Source organism: Musa acuminata, chromosome BXJ1-6 (genome assembly GCF_036884655.1).
Source record: "Musa acuminata AAA Group cultivar baxijiao chromosome BXJ1-6, Cavendish_Baxijiao_AAA, whole genome shotgun sequence".
NCBI lineage: Eukaryota > Viridiplantae > Streptophyta > Magnoliopsida > Zingiberales > Musaceae > Musa > Musa acuminata.
The window spans coordinates 11973580-11990210 of NC_088332.1; the positions used below are offsets into that span (position 1 = coordinate 11973580).

General features: G+C 41.6%; 3 protein-coding genes across 5 annotated transcripts; 1 reads left to right on the plus strand and 2 right to left on the minus strand.

Moving 5' to 3' along the window:
* Nucleotides 1-89: 89 nt before the first annotated feature.
* LOC135676300 (CBL-interacting serine/threonine-protein kinase 12-like) lies at nt 90-1808 on the minus strand. Its single transcript, XM_065187326.1, has one exon. The coding sequence runs from the start codon at nt 1743-1745 to the stop codon at nt 294-296; it is 1452 nt and encodes a 483-aa protein (XP_065043398.1). The 5' UTR covers nt 1746-1808; the 3' UTR covers nt 90-293.
* A 3461-nt stretch (nt 1809-5269) lies between these two features.
* On the minus strand, nt 5270-11065 carry LOC103987819 (mitochondrial dicarboxylate/tricarboxylate transporter DTC-like). Of its 3 annotated transcripts, none has more exons than XR_001978613.2 (8): nt 10823-11065; nt 10433-10516; nt 9985-10046; nt 8040-8401; nt 6706-6920; nt 6520-6596; nt 5864-6251; nt 5270-5738 (listed from the first exon to the last, which is right to left on the minus strand). XR_001978613.2 is itself a non-coding variant. In XM_009406238.3 (6 exons), exons 1-6 carry the CDS (start codon nt 10940-10942, stop codon nt 6540-6542), a joined length of 900 nt encoding a protein of 299 aa, XP_009404513.2. In that variant the 5' UTR covers nt 10943-11064; the 3' UTR covers nt 6319-6539. The 3 variants fall into 3 exon arrangements, 1 of the variants encoding a protein (XP_009404513.2); XR_001978614.2 differs by having other exon boundaries at nt 5270-5741; XM_009406238.3 differs by lacking the exons at nt 5270-5738; nt 5864-6251 and having other exon boundaries at nt 6319-6596; nt 10823-11064.
* A 1086-nt stretch (nt 11066-12151) lies between these two features.
* LOC135676301 (probable serine/threonine-protein kinase PBL7) lies at nt 12152-16517 on the plus strand. Its single transcript, XM_065187327.1, has 6 exons — nt 12152-12462; nt 12540-12817; nt 12920-13055; nt 15013-15271; nt 15391-15523; nt 16093-16517. Exons 1-6 carry the CDS (start codon nt 12318-12320, stop codon nt 16351-16353), a joined length of 1212 nt encoding a protein of 403 aa, XP_065043399.1. The 5' UTR covers nt 12152-12317; the 3' UTR covers nt 16354-16517.
* Nucleotides 16518-16631: the final 114 nt, after the last annotated feature.

A 16631-nucleotide genomic window follows, 5' to 3' on the forward strand; every position in this document is an offset into this window, starting at 1 on the left:
ACATCCGACTTCTGTAAGGCGAAGAATGGAAGAAACCCTCGAAGAAGCCATGACTCTGTTCAACACACACATCGTGAAGCTGTTGGAGGTGTCATGAGAAGAGAACAGCTCGTGTTCATCTTCTTAACGAAGTAATGTCAATCACCAATTTACATAAGAGTGCTCACCAACAATAGTTATATATATTACAGAACACAGCAAAAAGCATATGGAGTTATGAAGAATAAGAAGAAGAAGAAGAAGAAGAGAGAGCATGTTCAAGGTTGCATGAGGTACTCAAGATGTGTGGTGCTCTACTCAGTATCGGACGCGATGTTGGCGGCGCCGGCAGACAGCTCGTCGTACATTAGATTCTGCAGTCCGGGTTTGAGCTCCCTGTTGCAGAACTCCTCGTACTCACCCTGGTCCCCGGCCTTCTTCTTCACCTCCACCACCACCAACGACGGCGTGAGCTCGAATATCTCCGCCGCGATCGCCAAAGGGCCCTTTTCGCTTTCCTTGGTGCCTTCCAGGCTCACCTGGCAGTCCTTCTTCCTCACCGTGAAGCTGACCACCTTGGCGATCTCCTCTAATTTCGAGAGGATCTTGGAGACGGGCTCCCCGGATACGAACCTTGCCTCCTCCCCACTCTCTTCGAACAGCCCCGAGAGGTTGAACCCCGGGGAGAAGGAGATGATGTCGAACGCGTTCAGGCTCGCGGGCCGAGGCAGCCCCAGCCCCCGTCGCGGACCGCCGCTTATGGAGGAGGAATTGGAGGTGGAGCAATTGGGCTTCGAGTTCGTCTCTGATTCGGACTCCGATTCGGAGTGCTCGTCCGGGGGCGGAAGGGGTGCCGGTGGCGTGTCGATGTCGTCGAAGCGGTGGAATTTGTCGTCTTCGATGTAGAACTTGACCTGGCGGAAGCCCTTCTTGAACCAGCGGTTGTCCATGATCTCGGGGATGGTGATCCGGGTGGCGGGATTGCCGTCGAGGAGGCGGGACAGGAGGTGGACGAGGTCGGCGGAGAACCATCTGGGGCATCGAAACTCGCCCTTGTGGATCTTGCGGTACATGGCCATGAGGTTGTGGTCGTGGAAGGGGAGGTAGCCGGCCATTAGGACGAAGAGGATGACGCCGGAGGACCAGATGTCGGCCTTGGCGGCGTCGTAGCCCTTGCGAGCGAGCACCTCCGGGGCCACGTAGGCCGGGGTGCCGCAGAAGGTGTGGAAGAGGCCGTCCTGGCGGATCTGGTCGGACACGGCGGACAGGCCGAAGTCAGAGACCTTGAGGTTGCCGCGGTCGTCGAGGAGGAGGTTCTCGGGCTTGAGGTCCCGGTGGAAGACGCCGCGGGCGTGACAGAAAGCGACGGCGGAGACGAGCTGCTGGAAGTAGCGGCGGGCGGCGGGCTCGGGGAGTCGGCCCTTGGCGACGCGGGCGAACAACTCGCCACCCCGAACCAGCTCCATCACGAAGTAGATCTTGGACTTGGTGGCCATGACCTCGTGGAGGTGGACGATGTTGGGGTGGCGAACGCGGCGGAGGATCGCGATCTCGCGCTTGGTTTGGGCGACGAGGCCACTCTGCATGATCTTCTCCTTGTCGAGCACCTTGATGGCCACGCTCTCGCCCGTCCCCGCGTGGCGCGCGTGGTATACCTTCGCGAACGTGCCGTGCCCCAGCAGCCGCCCCACCTCATACCGCCCCAGCAGCAGCGCCCGCGCCCTGCTATTGCTTCTGCTGCTACCGCTGCCGCTCCCCTCCGCCATCACCCACAGATCGCGAGAGGAAGACCGAGAGGCGCGTCCCGTTTGGTGCTCCTCTGTTACGGTGTCGTCTGAGTGGCTACGATTGGCAGGTATTTAATCGAATAGGTAATGGATATTGCTTCGTGGACTGGCTGGTGCCGGTTGCTTCCGGAGAGGAGGATCTCTCTGTAGCGCAATTAGAGCCGAACAAAAGAGACGGTTTTCCTAACCATTTTTTTCATGTCAATTAGACGCATATTTAGATTTAGCTTTATATCCTCACTGCTTTCTTATTTACTCTTCCTAAATCCTCCGTTTAAATCGTAGAGAATCGATTTCCCGTCTGTGTTCTTCTACTAGATTCGATGTCAGCTACTGAATCCATCAGACACGTATGTAGACTCATTCTCGTCTCGTGTACATTCGTAACCTTTGACCTACAGTTTAATATGACTACCGATAATTCTCGTGCAATTTTGTTAAGGCCATCAACTTAATGTCTGTGCATAAAATGCAATGTATGTTGTTTAATTTTGGATTTGTTAAGGAGTTAAGTGCAATTTTCCCCGATATAATGTCGGCGCTGCCGACCGTTACGGGGCCCGTTAAACATGGCCGTCCTGTCACGTGCGTCATGCGACGTCGATGGTTTCGGAGCAGTCATGTACTGTTGTAAGACAAAACTTGCAATGCCTCGATTTGGGTCACATGTGTCGCCGCCAGAATTGAACCACACGCGAGGAGACAGGTGTCGTGAGCTCAGAGATGGGACAACGACGTCCGATACGACAGGACGAAGGGTTAGATGGAACGTAACGAACCCGAGGAGAAAATGCCGTCCACGGAACGGCCTGCGTCATCTCCGCCGTCTGATGTGCGCGAGGAGAGGGAATCACAGCCGTCGGTTTTCCCGTGATGGCTCTACCGCGTTCGGCCGCCATCACCTCCCCGCTGCGGAGCAGGAACCAGCTATGTAGGCGTACAATATTTCGGCTGGCAGGCGCCTGTCGCAACGTTGTCGTCGGCCTGAAGGCTTCCTTCTTCCGATTGTTGCGCTCGGCACAGGAGCGGATGGACCTACGTTACAGCGATGAAGCGCGGAAGTCAAAAGGTGTTTGTAGTTTTATGCAGCAGAAAAGGTGTGAAAAAGAGGAGTGTTACTGGGAAAAGTAATGGTGGTGATCATAAGCTGCTTTTATTTTCTGCCTTAAACAATGAATGGTGTCGACTCATAACACGCAAAGGTGAGGTGACGATCACATATCAGTCAAAGTAAACGCTGCAAACACGCAAAGTATCGATTGGCTTAGTTATACCCAAGGTGGCCTTTAGGTGTGCAGGAGGTGAGGGACGTGGTGTCGTAGTAGCATAGAGGGTCCTTTTCGGGTACAGATTGCATGAGGAGGATGAGCTCATGGGAACGATAGGGGTGGCTTCGTCGGCTAAAAGTAGATGGCCAACGTTAATTGTGGGTGACCTAAGACAGGCTGGAATTGAGATTGAGAGGAGCTTTCAGGCTTAATGACGGAGATTTCGGGGTGCGTACTCGAAGTGAAGCCTAAGTAAAATTGATCGGTGACCGCAACAACAAAGTCTTCGCCCGTGTTGTGTGAACTCTGTCACGTGAATCTTTCCCACGAGTAGACTACGATGAGTGTGTATCGATAAAATCATTAATAAAATATTTTACATATTTTACCTAAAAAATTTTCAGTGTTGGGACTTTTAGCGAATGACAGTCGTTTTAATTAGTTTATACTTGAGGCTATTTTTTCATTAATTTGATAAAAATAATCTTGCACCTTTCGTAAGCTAAAGTATTATCGTCGCATCCATCACGGTCACCCTTCTCCCATGACAAGCATTCCTGCCTATTAAAGCTCTTTAAATTCCTTCGTTGCTTATTTTCTCTTTTCATTTCTTTTTCTCCTCCTCGCTCACATCTATTGCTCACTCTCTTTGTTGCCTATCACCTTCTCTTCTTTCTCCTCGGAGGATGAAGTCGAGGATGTGACGAGCAAACTCACTCGATATCAAGTAACATCAATAAATATTACAGTGGTGAGTGAGTGTTATTAACAAGTGGTATGTGTAGCGAGGATAAAATAAAGGATTGTGATGAATAAAAAATAAATAAATCAATAATATTGGAGCTATAAATAGTAAAATAATATTTTTTTAAGGATTGTCAATAGTAAGTGTTATCAATAGTAAAATGGAAGTTGTGAATAATAAGATTCTAAATATATAGATAAACTTATAGAATCTTTCCCGCCACCTAGGAATTTTCTAACTCGAGCATCTCATTCATTTTATTAGGAGCAAAAGTTTAACATATCATCCAAAAATGATATGAAACATATGTCGATTAACTAGTTGATTGGTACGTAGATTAATCTATTTCAAACACTATACTAAAATATGACGATATCGATCAAAAAGTATGTATCAATCTATACGGTTAAAACTTGTCTTATATCAATTGATACAGGTTAGTATTGATCAAAATTTGATTGATACCAATCCAAAATTTGATTTAAATGGTTAAATTTACCATTTATATATTTTTTAGAGTTTTACAAATGCATTCTACATAAGATTAGGAGAAATAACATTTGGATCATTTCCGACTCAAGAATTATACCTTTGAGCATTGGTAACAATATCCTATTGTATTTTGTTAAAGCTTGAATCTTAAACCAATATTATTGCATGATAATCATTTTAAGACTTGTTTTAATCTTAGAAATTGAATCTTCAAGCATCACTAATAATCTCCTAAAAGAATCTTAAGTAGTCCGATTGAGATTAGAAAATCATTTAAATTATTTATGGTATTCTTAAGTAAGCTTATGATATTTTATTATGGTAACGAAAATACTGTAACAAGTCAAGTTTTTATTTCTTACTGAGTGATGTTGTTCATAAACTATTATAAATACCTATTTAAATTATAATATAATATATCAAATGATTTATATTTTAATTTTATTTGACTCATTTATAATATTAGGTTTTACAGTATTTTTATTATGTGGTAAAAACAATGTAACAAACTTCTAACAAACAGCTTGAGTAATATGGATACCAATTGAGAACTAAAGATATTTTAGACTATTATATTTTAGACTTCTATTATAAAGACCACTTGAGTATTATTAAAAAACTATATGGATACCAATTGAGAAATATTTAAAATATAAATATTTTTTCTATGAAAATCACTTTATCTTCTAAGCTAAAAATAAAAATATCCCTTAGCTGATCACATTGGCAACTCTTTATATAAAAATATCTCCTTCCATGTTTTTGTCCTTATATCTTTGTCTTTTTTTTCATACATTTTTCATCACTTATTTTTTACATTTATTTTAAATTATAATATATCAAATGTTTTCTATTATGTTTGATTTTATTTGATTCATTTATAATATTTTTCAGTAAATTTTATAGTGTTTTTGATAAAAAAAAAAATTATAATAAATAAGAAAATTATCAAGAGACCACTAAAGATATTATTTTAAAAAATAAAATATGGATGCCTATTAAGAAATATCTAAAACATAATTTTTTTTACAAAAATCATCATCTTTTCTTCTAAGCCAACAATAAGAATATCCCTCGATGGACCACATTGGCATTCTTTGGAAAAAAATATATATCTCGACTTCTCCCTCGTGCCTTCTCATCTTTCTTCCCCAACATTTCTATTCACTCATTTTTCACATACTATACGTCTCCGTCCACCTCATCATCCGTCCATTTCTGCCAACTCGATGCCATCTCCTTCGCGTCACCATCCCGCCACCTATGTTCGTATCTCATCGACGTTGTCACACGCAACACGAAAAGAACATACTCAACTTCCTCGCACCACAGGAGCGATGACGTTTGGGGAATCATGGCGAACCGTGACATGTTTGTACACAATCCACGGCTGCACTCCCTCAGTCGTCTGGGATACAATCAGCCCTCCGCAATTTCCACGCCGGAGAGGGCTTGTCTTCGCCACCCCTACTTGAGAAGACAGAGCAGGTAGGATCTTGTCAAAGAATAGCTTAATAAACACACTCTTTTTGCCTTTGATGAAGAAAAATAATGAAGGTGTGGCGTTAAAAGAAAAAGCAGTGAGGACTTACTCTAAATCTTGTTCTAGTATTTGGGGGGCCACCGTTGCTCCTGTGGCATGCCTTCAGCTTCTTAAATTATTGGCGCAGTTAGGTGACTCCCTCCGAAGAGCAGCAGACATTTCGAATCTGGAAAAGCTAGAAATGGAGAAGCAAGTCACGGCAGCAACAGTTGATGCTACAAGGCTGATATGGGCCACTCTGAGAGGAACACCCGCAGGAACTCACGCGGACTTGATAAGAAACCCTCCCACATGATTGGATCGAGTCGAACCGTGATGGCCCCGGCCAGATTTTATGAGAGCGGCGATGGTGACAGTCCGTCCCGTTCGGGCTCAACCCGTGGCGCTGAAGCTGATGCGGCGGCCACCTCCGTTCGTCACAATGGCATCATCCTCGACTGTGGAGCCAGAAAGAACATATGAGTCTAACAAAATATAACCCATCCAAATCATTTTCAGCAGATATTCCAACAAAAACAGCTGTATGAGTATCATTCATATCTTGACCAATATGAAGTACATACAACAACAATGGGCTATTACACCTTATGATGTGAATCAAGAAGAAAAATGGAAGGCTGTGATTGATGATACGAAAACCAGCCTACTAAAAAAAGGTTCAATCATCGAGAAATTATTGTAGAACAATTACGATACAACTTATACCGATCCGATAAGGTGGGATTCTATAGGCCCAAAGACTTCTCAACCTTCTGAATCTGATTCAAGAATATCCACGTCATCTGCAGAACATGGCACATACGAATATGGCTGAGACAAACAAACAGATGATTCTTTGCGTCGAGAAGACGGCAGCAACAAGTGTTTTGACTATAAACGATGAGGCCTTACCATGACGTGGGGAGCAATTCTCACACAGTAGACAGGAAATCCAGTGTAAAATTTGAGGGGGCCACCAGACTTCAACGTTTTCACGGCACAGTCTAAAGACCCAGTGTAAGGATACTTCCCGTTGGCATCAGGTTGCATCTTCTGTATTTGTGTTTTCACATAATCAAAAGGTAGACTGCAAGCAGATGCAAAGAACCCTGAAACTGCGCTTGCCCCTGTAAACGAAGACATGGTTAGCAACCAATCAATCTCCACTGGCAGTATTTAGAGTCCTAATTCTGCAACCACTCTAAAGGGATTTTCTTAAATATAATCAGACACCGCTTTAACTAAATTCTGCTGGACGGGTTAAAATGCCAAAGGTCATGAGCAACCACATTTTTCAATTCATAATTAGTAGAATACAGAAAAATTAGACTTGAAACAGGACTTCTTATATAGGCAGAGGTATAGAAAGTCCAATAGAGCTGCCCTCCAGAGTTACCTTTTTGCAGTATTCAAAATTTTGTCAATCGAATGCATGAGCCGAATATCATTCATATGCTACTTTAAAAGTAAACGCAAAGAAGATACACCAGAAAAATAAAATTACTGAAAAGATAGATAAAAAGGATAAATCTGCAACTTATACAACCTATTAAAGTACTGCTATTTAAAAAGAATATGATCACATCTATATAAAATGAAGCAAGACTCCCCGGGAAATTTGAGCTTACCACAAACAAACAAAATATGAGAGTTTTCATCTATCATGAAGTAATGTCAAAGAAACATGTTCAGGAATATGATGCAGAACATAGAAGTATAAGCGCATTGCCATATCAAAAGCAAGCTTAGTATAGTAAGCAACCATTAGTAACATCCAAGCCTCTTCCATACAATTAATTGTTTAGCTAAAGAAAGCCATTTTAGTCCAGAAGACACCACATAATTTTGACTGCTTTGAAGGTCACATCCTCTAGGAGCTACCTCATATTGTTCTTGATGTTATGGTAGAAAAGGCAGGCACTTGCTCTGAAACTTTAAAGGCTAGTTAACTGTAACCAATATCTAAAATTTAGATGCTGTCAAAGCAATAATATGACAAGAACTCCTGAAATATTTTTTAGCAGAAACAATTTTAAAAGACCAACTTCTATAGATTCACAATGCAAAAAAGTTATACTAAAGGTCAACGTCTCAAGGCATCACTCAATCCAATGGAAACCATGACACACAGAACTTATCCACCATACTAGAAACCAGTCGTCCGAAGCGCCATGGAGGGCTATCACTCGCAAAACCCTTAATATTAGAAAAATAGAGCAGATAAGAAGTAATGCTTTGCATCTTACCAAGAACAGTGCTAACTTCGCCGAAACCAAGGGAATCCCTGAATAGTTCAACGCTCTGATCGTAAGATGCAAGCATACCCATATTTAATGACATTGCCCTTACTACTGTTGGACCTGCACCCTTCCATAGAGCCAGAACCCCTTCATCAGCAATGATACGATATAGTGCATGAAATGCATTTTTGTAGTTTCGTCGTTGTGCTGCAGGTAAAGTTGCATCGGCTTGCATCCTGATAAGTGCTAGATCAGCTGGGCTTCCCACAGATGCTCCAATTGCTCCAGCTGTTAGACCAATAGCAGCTTTCTGAAGCAAAGGCAGTGGTTTGCCATCATTAGCCTCGACAGCTTTGTTTGTCAGCACCCTAAAAAAAGTGATAAAGGAAATAAGGGTAAATATGTGACTAAAAACAAAGGGATTAGCTTTTTTGTAGTTTAACACAAAGCAAGACTTTGCTACATTAGTAATCAAGTATATCTATTTTTATTTAAACTGGAAGCAGAATATATAATAGCTGGTTATAAGACCTCTGCAAAATTAGGTCCTCTAACACGAATTCATTAACTAATCTTCAAGGTAAAAGAGATTTTGGCAGTAAATCAAGGGCAGCAACACATAAGTTTTAGTACCTTCAATCTTCATCAAAAGAGTATACTTCCCAACTCCTTAGACGGGTAGAAGACACTTATTCAAAGAAACTGATAATGCAACCACAGTAACATAGCCTCATGCATTCTCAACTAATAACCAAAAAGTTCTCCGAACAAAATTACCCAAGATCTCATTTGTCCAATTAATTATTTTCCTCAAAAGTTAAATTTAACTAGAAGCATCGAATTATCTGTAAAAGCAAGAGGCTTTTGGATCTAATCTTAGGTCATTTTAGAAATATTTTCCTTTTCAACAAAAGTAAGACAACAAAGGAAAAAAAACAAAAATCAATTATATGTTGGAAACTTAGTCATCAGATTTATCTTAAAGGTGACTAATATTGTAAAAAAGTTTCATAATTATTAGGATTATCAGCAAAAGTTATTCAACTTAATTGAGCTAAAACAATTCACTACATAAATTAAAGAACCAACAGAACTGTTCAGATATATTGACAACACCTAATTGGTCTGACTGCTAACTGGTATACCACATACTGCATAGTACCAAAGTCTAAATTCTTTAGATTTTTTATGAATAAACTGTACCTAAAAATTGTGCCAGTCCAAGAAAAAATTAGTGCAGAGTTGTCACTCAAAAATTAAATCTTTGATAGCAACACTGAACAAGTTAAAAGGCATACCCAGTGCAGGAGGCTCCCGCTAAAGTAAGGTCCAAGGAGGCTCAATGTATGCAATCTTATCTTTAAGTATTTAAAAAGACTGTTTCTATCTTTCACGGACGGACAAGTTATAACCAGTAAAAAGATAAGGTTTCTAAAGATAGGAGCTATACAGAGACTTCTCAGTTCTCCATCTATCAGGGAATTAGTATGTAGTATCTGGCCTGACGAATAACAATCAGAAAAGACAAAAATACTGTTGTTAATGTGCCGTGGAAACCACATTGAACCCAGATAAGTCTACCTAAATAATGGATACAACATGAATACCGGCAAACATGGTGCAATCACCTTTTACTCATCTTTAGCCTAGTAACCTGAGGCATCTCCAACTAGCCAATTGAGAGCATTCCAGAAACCTAACACATGCAACCAGTTAAGCTTATTTTCTACACCCAACCAAATCTGTAGTTTGCGTTTGCAAACGTCAAGTATATGTGATTCAAAGGCCATGGCCAACAAGTATCAAATCCTCAAATAGAACTCCAGTATATATATATATATATATATATATATATATATATATATATATATATATATATATATATATATATATATATATATATAACTATGCTATGAATAAGCAATTTCAAGGAAAGAGGAAACTAAATTACCTAAAGGAACCCAATCGTGCAGTTGTATAGGTAGCTTGCCTTAGTAAACCAGCTGATAATCCCTGTATCAGAACAATACATTAGAACGATAAAAAATTAAACCCAAAACATAAAAAGACAACTCCAAGAGGTGGTGCACTGTTTAAAATGTATAAATTTATTTCTGGAGATATTACTATGATAATTGTTGCAAACACCAAAGGTTAAAGAACTATCTTAACGTTGGACAAACTGGTAAAGATAGAAAAGTTGTACATCAAAAGAAAAAAATAAGAAAGAAAAGGAACATTGCTGGAAGAAGATAAACTTGCATGGTATTAAAAGTTACCAATGGAACTTATTTATAGATCAGGATTAATTATGTTGCAGATCATTTAGCAACCAGAAAGCACGGAGTATATCGAGAAGGGAAGCAAAGAAAATTAGAAACAAATCACACTAAGCGAACCTTGTAAAAGGAGCCAAACCCTTCATTGGCAAGCATGTTCTTCGTAACCTCGACAGCTGATCCCTGCCCCAGCTGGATCCTCACCTGCAATCCACATAAAATTCCATCAAACCACCGCATCAGAACCCCAAACAAAACTAACCTAGCACAGATCTCAGATCCAACAACAAATCATCGTGAAATCTCATAAATACATTCATCTTTTTAGCATCAAGAACGGCAAGAAAAACAGCATTTCCCTTGAATCCAGAAAACCCAATAAAGAAGATTTTGGATCCTAACGAAACACAATTTGGCACCGAGAGAGAAAACGAAACATGGCCATATCTCGATGGATAGTAACAACAGCACATCAAATCAGAGAGGTGGTAGCGAAGGCCGGCGGCGTACCTTGACCATATCGATGGGCTGGATGACGCAGGTAGCGAGCATGCCGGAGACGCCTCCATTGACGAAGGGCTTGATGGTGCTCCAGACTCCGAACGGGCTCTTGGGCTTCCCTTCCGCCATCACCACCAGAGACACAGAGAGGGGGGATTGGGGGGCGGATCGAACAGTAAAGTTAGCTGTGAGCGAGACGAGAAAAACCCGTAAAAGTCGCTGTCTTGTTTTGATACATGAAAAGCGGTTAGGCTCCTCCCGTTCTCTCGCTTCGCTTGGTCCGCTCGCAAAGTAAATCGACTGGGCCCCGTTCGTCTTCCAATAACATTGGCCGTCTGTTCTGAGCCAGAACTCGCGACTTGGAACATTTTTAATCTTGACCGTCAGAAAGCTGATCGGACCAAAACAAGCGGACGGCTGAGATTAAATGCACGCGGCATACCTTGCAAGTTGGAACTTTTTAATCTTGACCGTCAGAAAGTTGATCTGGCCAAAACAGGCGCACGGCTGAGATTAGACCCACGCTGCATATCCTGCACAGAAGTTGCATTCACTTGCAGCCTTTCCATATTCTACTCTGGTTCGTGAAGACCCGACAGATACCTTCCTCGTGATAGGATTGTTAGACCCAACGCTCTTGCATCATCCGATAAAAAGCAGGTAAGAAATCCGGGTGGTCCAAAAAAGATTGGGAACTGATACGGAACACTTTAATTTGCAGTGTTAATGCTGATGTATAATGCTGGAAATAACGAAAGAAAGTGTAACTTCGTGACGAAATGATTCACGTAAATAGATATGTGTTCAGCAATTACGAACGCGGCTTTCTTGTACGATTCTGTGCTGGTGCTGCGGTATCGACAACTAAATGTTGCTTGTCACGACTCACGAGACGAGGAGGAGAGCGAGGGCGGTGGAACAGAAGAAGCAGACAAGGCAATGGCGGAGACGACGCGCTCAGGAGAAGTAAACAATGGGTGTGACCAGAGGCACAGTCCTGGCAGATGCTCGTACTTTTGTCACGCAGCTCAACTGGCCATGGCGAGAGTGAAGTGCATGATTTTGAGCAAAAGGAGTGAAGGAAGAAATGATATCCATTGATTTCATTGCTAATCTCAGCGTTGATTTGAAGAAATGATATCCATTAGTATGTTACATTTAATGGCCGCCAAAAGTTGATGAGCAGTCAAACCCGAGTCAAAGTGTGCGTCTTAAGCATCCTCTGCAGGAAGAACAGATAAAAAACAACACGATCGAGTAGAAACCAAAACAAGCAACATAAAGTAAAACAAAGGTGTGCAGCACTAGCTTTGCAATCTCCGTCCCACTGTTTCCAGTTCAGAAAGCTGTTCGTGTTTCCTGTTCCTTTTCTTTATGACTTTGTCGTCTTCTCTCGGGCTCCTGAAGGAAGCCGTGCCCAACCCACTCGGACAGTGGAGTTCACTTGTGCTCTCCTCTTCTTCCATCGGCATCAGTATCGAGCACTGTTACTTTCAAGCGAGAAATGGAGGAAGAGTACAGGAGAGAGGGAGGCGTGGCTCTCTTGGTGATCGTTGTCCTCGCTGCTCTCTCGCTGGCTTCCCTCCTGGTCGCCTTCAGCTATTATTGCTACATCAGCAACAAAGTCTCCAAGCACCTCAATTCCCTCAGTGAGCACCCCTCTCGCTTCCTCTTCTTTCCATTGTTGTGATTCGTCACCGTGGTTGGGTTATTTTAACTTTTGTAGAGGAAGGGAAGAGCGAACAGAAGGAAAAGGCGGCACCTTTAGGCGGCGGCAGCGGCAGCGGCAGCGACGAGGTGCCGGTGGTGGTGAGCGAGAGAGGGGTGCAGGTGTTCACCTACAAGCAGCTCCATTCGGCGACCGGCGGGTTTGGGAAGCGCAGTGTGGTGGGGCACGGGAGCTTCGGGGCCGTGTACAGGGGAGCGCTGCCCGATGGGCGGAAGGTCGCCGTCAAGCTGATGGACCGACCGGGGAAGCAAGGGGAGGAAGAGTTCAAGATGGAGGTCTCTTGTCGGTTCCTGTCCTCTCCACTGTTTCACCTACATCCTTACTGAAATTTCTTGGAGGGCATTTGAGGCGACAAAGATTGGGTTTTGGAATGACAGGTGGAGTTGCTGACGCGCCTTCACTCGCCCTACCTGCTGACATTGATCGGCCATTGCTCCGATGGCGGGCATCGGCTTCTGGTCTACGAGTTCATGGCTAATGGGGGTCTTCAGGAACATCTGTATCCTACTAAAGGTATGATTATGTTCTTCTTGATCTTGCTTTGATAGGTATTCTTTTTGGGATTTTCCTGAGACTACATTTGAGAAGAGGCTCTTAGTTTGGGGATCAAGGGGTGTAATATGCTAATGGCTGATGCTGTCAAGCATACTGGTACTGCATATTGGTATAATTTAACTCCAAGAAAACAAACTATTATGATGAAGAAAATGCAGGCCTCCTTAGCTCAGAGTATGAAGTGGTTGTAGAAAGACATGATGAAAATTGTGTCACTTCAAGTAGTAGTTTCTTAATGTCAGCTAATTACTTCTAGAATTATTTTTTGTTTTGCAGAATATACTCTTGATTGTAGCTCGTACTTATACATATGTGTACCTTTCCATGTTCTAACACAGGAATATAGCTTTGATTGAGAAACAGATATATGAAAAGAAAATTTAAGCAATGCTGATTGTGTATATTTGGCATTGACATGATCTGTTTGTGTACCTTCAAACTTTATGAAATTGCTTTACCTGAGTCTTGGAATTCTGTCTGATCATGGCATCCGTATCAGTTACGTGACTATATGCTTTCATCAGTAATTCTTTGCTTTGCAATATTAACCTAGTTTGTTTAGATTTTGATAGCCTTTGAGGCCCTTAAAAGAATAGACATGACGTTCCATCCTGAAAGTTATACTAATCTTCAAACGAACCCTTGTATGATATCCTGTGGTAACTTTGATTCCACGTTTCTCGGTAGGAGCTTGGTAGCATATTACGAATGAAGGGCCAAGTTTTAGGTTTATAAACATGAAGACAAAATGGCTTGTCTAGTCTTAGTTCAGCACATATCTTTTCTAGTCTAAAGCAAAGGCAAAAATATATATCTGAAGATTTTGCCGCAGCCATTGTTTCAAATCATGTTAAATGACAATATGCGAAGAATTTATCCCTAAATATGCAGATCAAAGGATGACAGTACCAAATGTTTCACATGTCTAGGAATCATAACATCTGGTGCTAGTGGAGCATCATCAGTTAAATCGACTCATAGACTGATTGTCATATGTTGTTATTGTGGTAATCCGAACGCCTCCGGCAGAGACAAAGGCACCCTATTTTGTATATTCTTGTATTAGTTGGGAATTTGTGGTGTCATTGTGATACTTGGGAAAAGTCTTGGCAGGGGACACTTGAATAACCAAAATAGTGAGATTTGAATGAAGAATTAATTGTCTTAAAGAATCTGGGGCAAATGTCTTTTGGTACTGCAATATTCTTTTTTGTATGACATTATTCATTTTCTGATATTTTGCTTCTAATAAGGGCAGCCCAAAGCATGAGCCCTACAAGTGGAGAGGTTCTTTCTATAACTTGAACCTAATCATCTAGGTCACTCAGAACAACTTCACCATGGAGCCATTGCATAATATCTTCTAATCCTTTTCTTCTCCTTCTGCATATTTCCTATATTATATTTGCTTTAATCCATTGTTAATCTTAGTCGACAGTCAAGTGATTGTAGCTTATTATTTAATGCATTTTACTTGCAAGTCCTTGAGATCATGGTCATCGACATACTTTCCTACATAGTAATTTTGCTGTTTTGTTATGTGACATCAAAGCTAACATACCTCCTTGACACTGAAAAGTAACCGATACCAATTTATTATATATTTTGCATGAAAATGTATTATATATGATAAGATCTATAAGAGGAGTGATGAATCAAAGGTGGAAACATGGTTTTTGGTTAAGAGCCATTGGTTCATATCATCAACTCCAAGGTGTAAGAGCCTGTGGTGAATTCTAGAATTGAGCTAGTGTAGCTTTCTAAATTGTATACCATTTGGTGCTTGTCATTGAAATATGTTGGCATTGCGACATTTCCTAAGCAGAATCTGTTTCCTTATACATAAATTACAGTTATTGTGAAGCAAGAACATTGTATGAATGGTCATAAGAATCGACTTAATTCAAATCTACAGGTTCCTACGGTGGCATTTCAAAGTTGGACTGGGATACGAGAATGCAAATAGCTCTTGAAGCTGCAAAAGGTCTGCAGTACCTTCATGAGCACGTCAACCCCCCTGTCATCCATAGGGATTTCAAAAGCAGCAATATTTTGTTGGACATTTACTTCCATGCCAAAGTTTCAGATTTTGGACTTGCAAAACTTGGATCCGATAAAGCAGGAGGCCATGTTTCCACACGTGTTTTAGGCACACAAGGATATGTTGCTCCAGAGTACCGCCAAAGCCTTCATCTCTTCTAACTTGCATGATCTAGTTCTAGCTTCAGTGATGCAGTTCATGAAAAAGGCTTAGCTCTTTTTAATATGGCATCCTAATATATTCTTTTACCAGATATGCATTGTCCGGGAGATTGACAACTAAATCAGATGTATACAGCTATGGAGTAGTGCTCTTGGAACTGCTGACTGGTAGAGTCCCAGTAGATATGAATAGGCCACCAGGGGAAGGTGTACTCGTAACCTGGGTGAGTATTTTATCTGGAAATGTTCTGAAATGCTTAACAAAGCACATTTATTTTATTTATAATTGATATTTTGTAGGTATAGAGCTTTCTGATAGATAAATGATGGTCTAGCACAGAAATATATATCTGTGCAATAGGATTGTTGCATCCCACATTCACATCCTTAGGTTTCTATTTTAGATGATAATCTGTCGAAGGGCGCAATAATGTCCGACCACTTAACATCACTGTAATTTTACAATCAGTGACATATGCCCTGTAGGATCAACGCATCCTACATTCACATTCTTAGGTTCTTATTTCGGATGACGACCATGGGTCGAAGGACACAATCATGTCCAAGGAAACCAAGAGCCATCTAGAAAACAGTCGAGCTATATATTTATTAGGTTAGTTTCTGCCGAAAATGTTCTGGTCCTTAACAAAGTCCAATTACCTGAAGTCGTAACATACTATATGGCTGCAAAAAATTAATGCTTTTAGCTTCTGCTTTCAATGCATATGATTACCCTCAACGATTGTACTTGCTCTCAGGCAAATCTAATAACCCATATTTTTGGTTGTCGCAGGCTCTGCCATGTCTCAGTGATCGAGAAAAAGTAACTCAGATACTGGATCCAGCATTGGAAGGTCACTATTCTATGAAGGATGCTGTTCAGGTGGCTGCCATTGCTTCCATGTGTGTGCAACCTGAGGCTGATTACAGGCCTTTAATGGCGGACGTCGTCCAGTCACTGGTCCCTCTTGTGAAGAAGAGGTTGCTGAAAAGGAGTTCCAGTTCCTCTGCTTCTCACGCTTGCAAGCCTCTAGTGAAACCTGAATATGATTGACATGTTCATCGACTTTGCTGAGATCTTCCTCTTAGGTTGGGAGCATTTCATATATTGGAATTTTGTAGTAGAACTTCCAGGAGCTGTTGGAAGTCATATGAAAGATTGTGATACAGCATAAGCATGCTGAATGATAATGCTATGATTGCAGGCTTTGTTACATATGTTGAATGGCCAGCTTCCAGGCTTTTCGATATCGAGATTAAACATGAGACAGGCTTGTAATGATCTGATGTCAAAATTCTGATCTGACTGAGCTTTCACTTAATCTTTAGTTT

What these genes read in the sequence shown, in the direction of transcription:
- LOC135676300 (XM_065187326.1), bottom strand. Translation starts at nt 1,745, where the DNA reads ATGGCGGAGGGGAGCGGCAGCGGTAGCAGCAGAAGCAATAGCAGGGCG.
- LOC103987819 (XM_009406238.3), bottom strand. Translation starts at nt 10,942, where the DNA reads ATGGCGGAAGGGAAGCCCAAGAGCCCGTTCGGAGTCTGGAGCACCATC. An exon ending in GGTTTGGCTCCTTTTACAAG is followed by an intron (nt 10,047 to 10,432) that starts GTTCGCTTAGTG and finishes GTTCTGATACAG; the next exon opens with GGATTATCAGCTGGTTTACT. An exon ending in CGAAGTTAGCACTGTTCTTG is followed by an intron (nt 6,921 to 8,039) that starts GTAAGATGCAAA and finishes CTTCGTTTACAG; the next exon opens with GGGCAAGCGCAGTTTCAGGG.
- LOC135676301 (XM_065187327.1), top strand. Translation starts at nt 12,318, where the DNA reads ATGGAGGAAGAGTACAGGAGAGAGGGAGGCGTGGCTCTCTTGGTGATC. An exon ending in CAAGCACCTCAATTCCCTCA is followed by an intron (nt 12,463 to 12,539) that starts GTGAGCACCCCT and finishes TAACTTTTGTAG; the next exon opens with AGGAAGGGAAGAGCGAACAG. An exon ending in ACATCTGTATCCTACTAAAG is followed by an intron (nt 13,056 to 15,012) that starts GTATGATTATGT and finishes TCAAATCTACAG; the next exon opens with GTTCCTACGGTGGCATTTCA.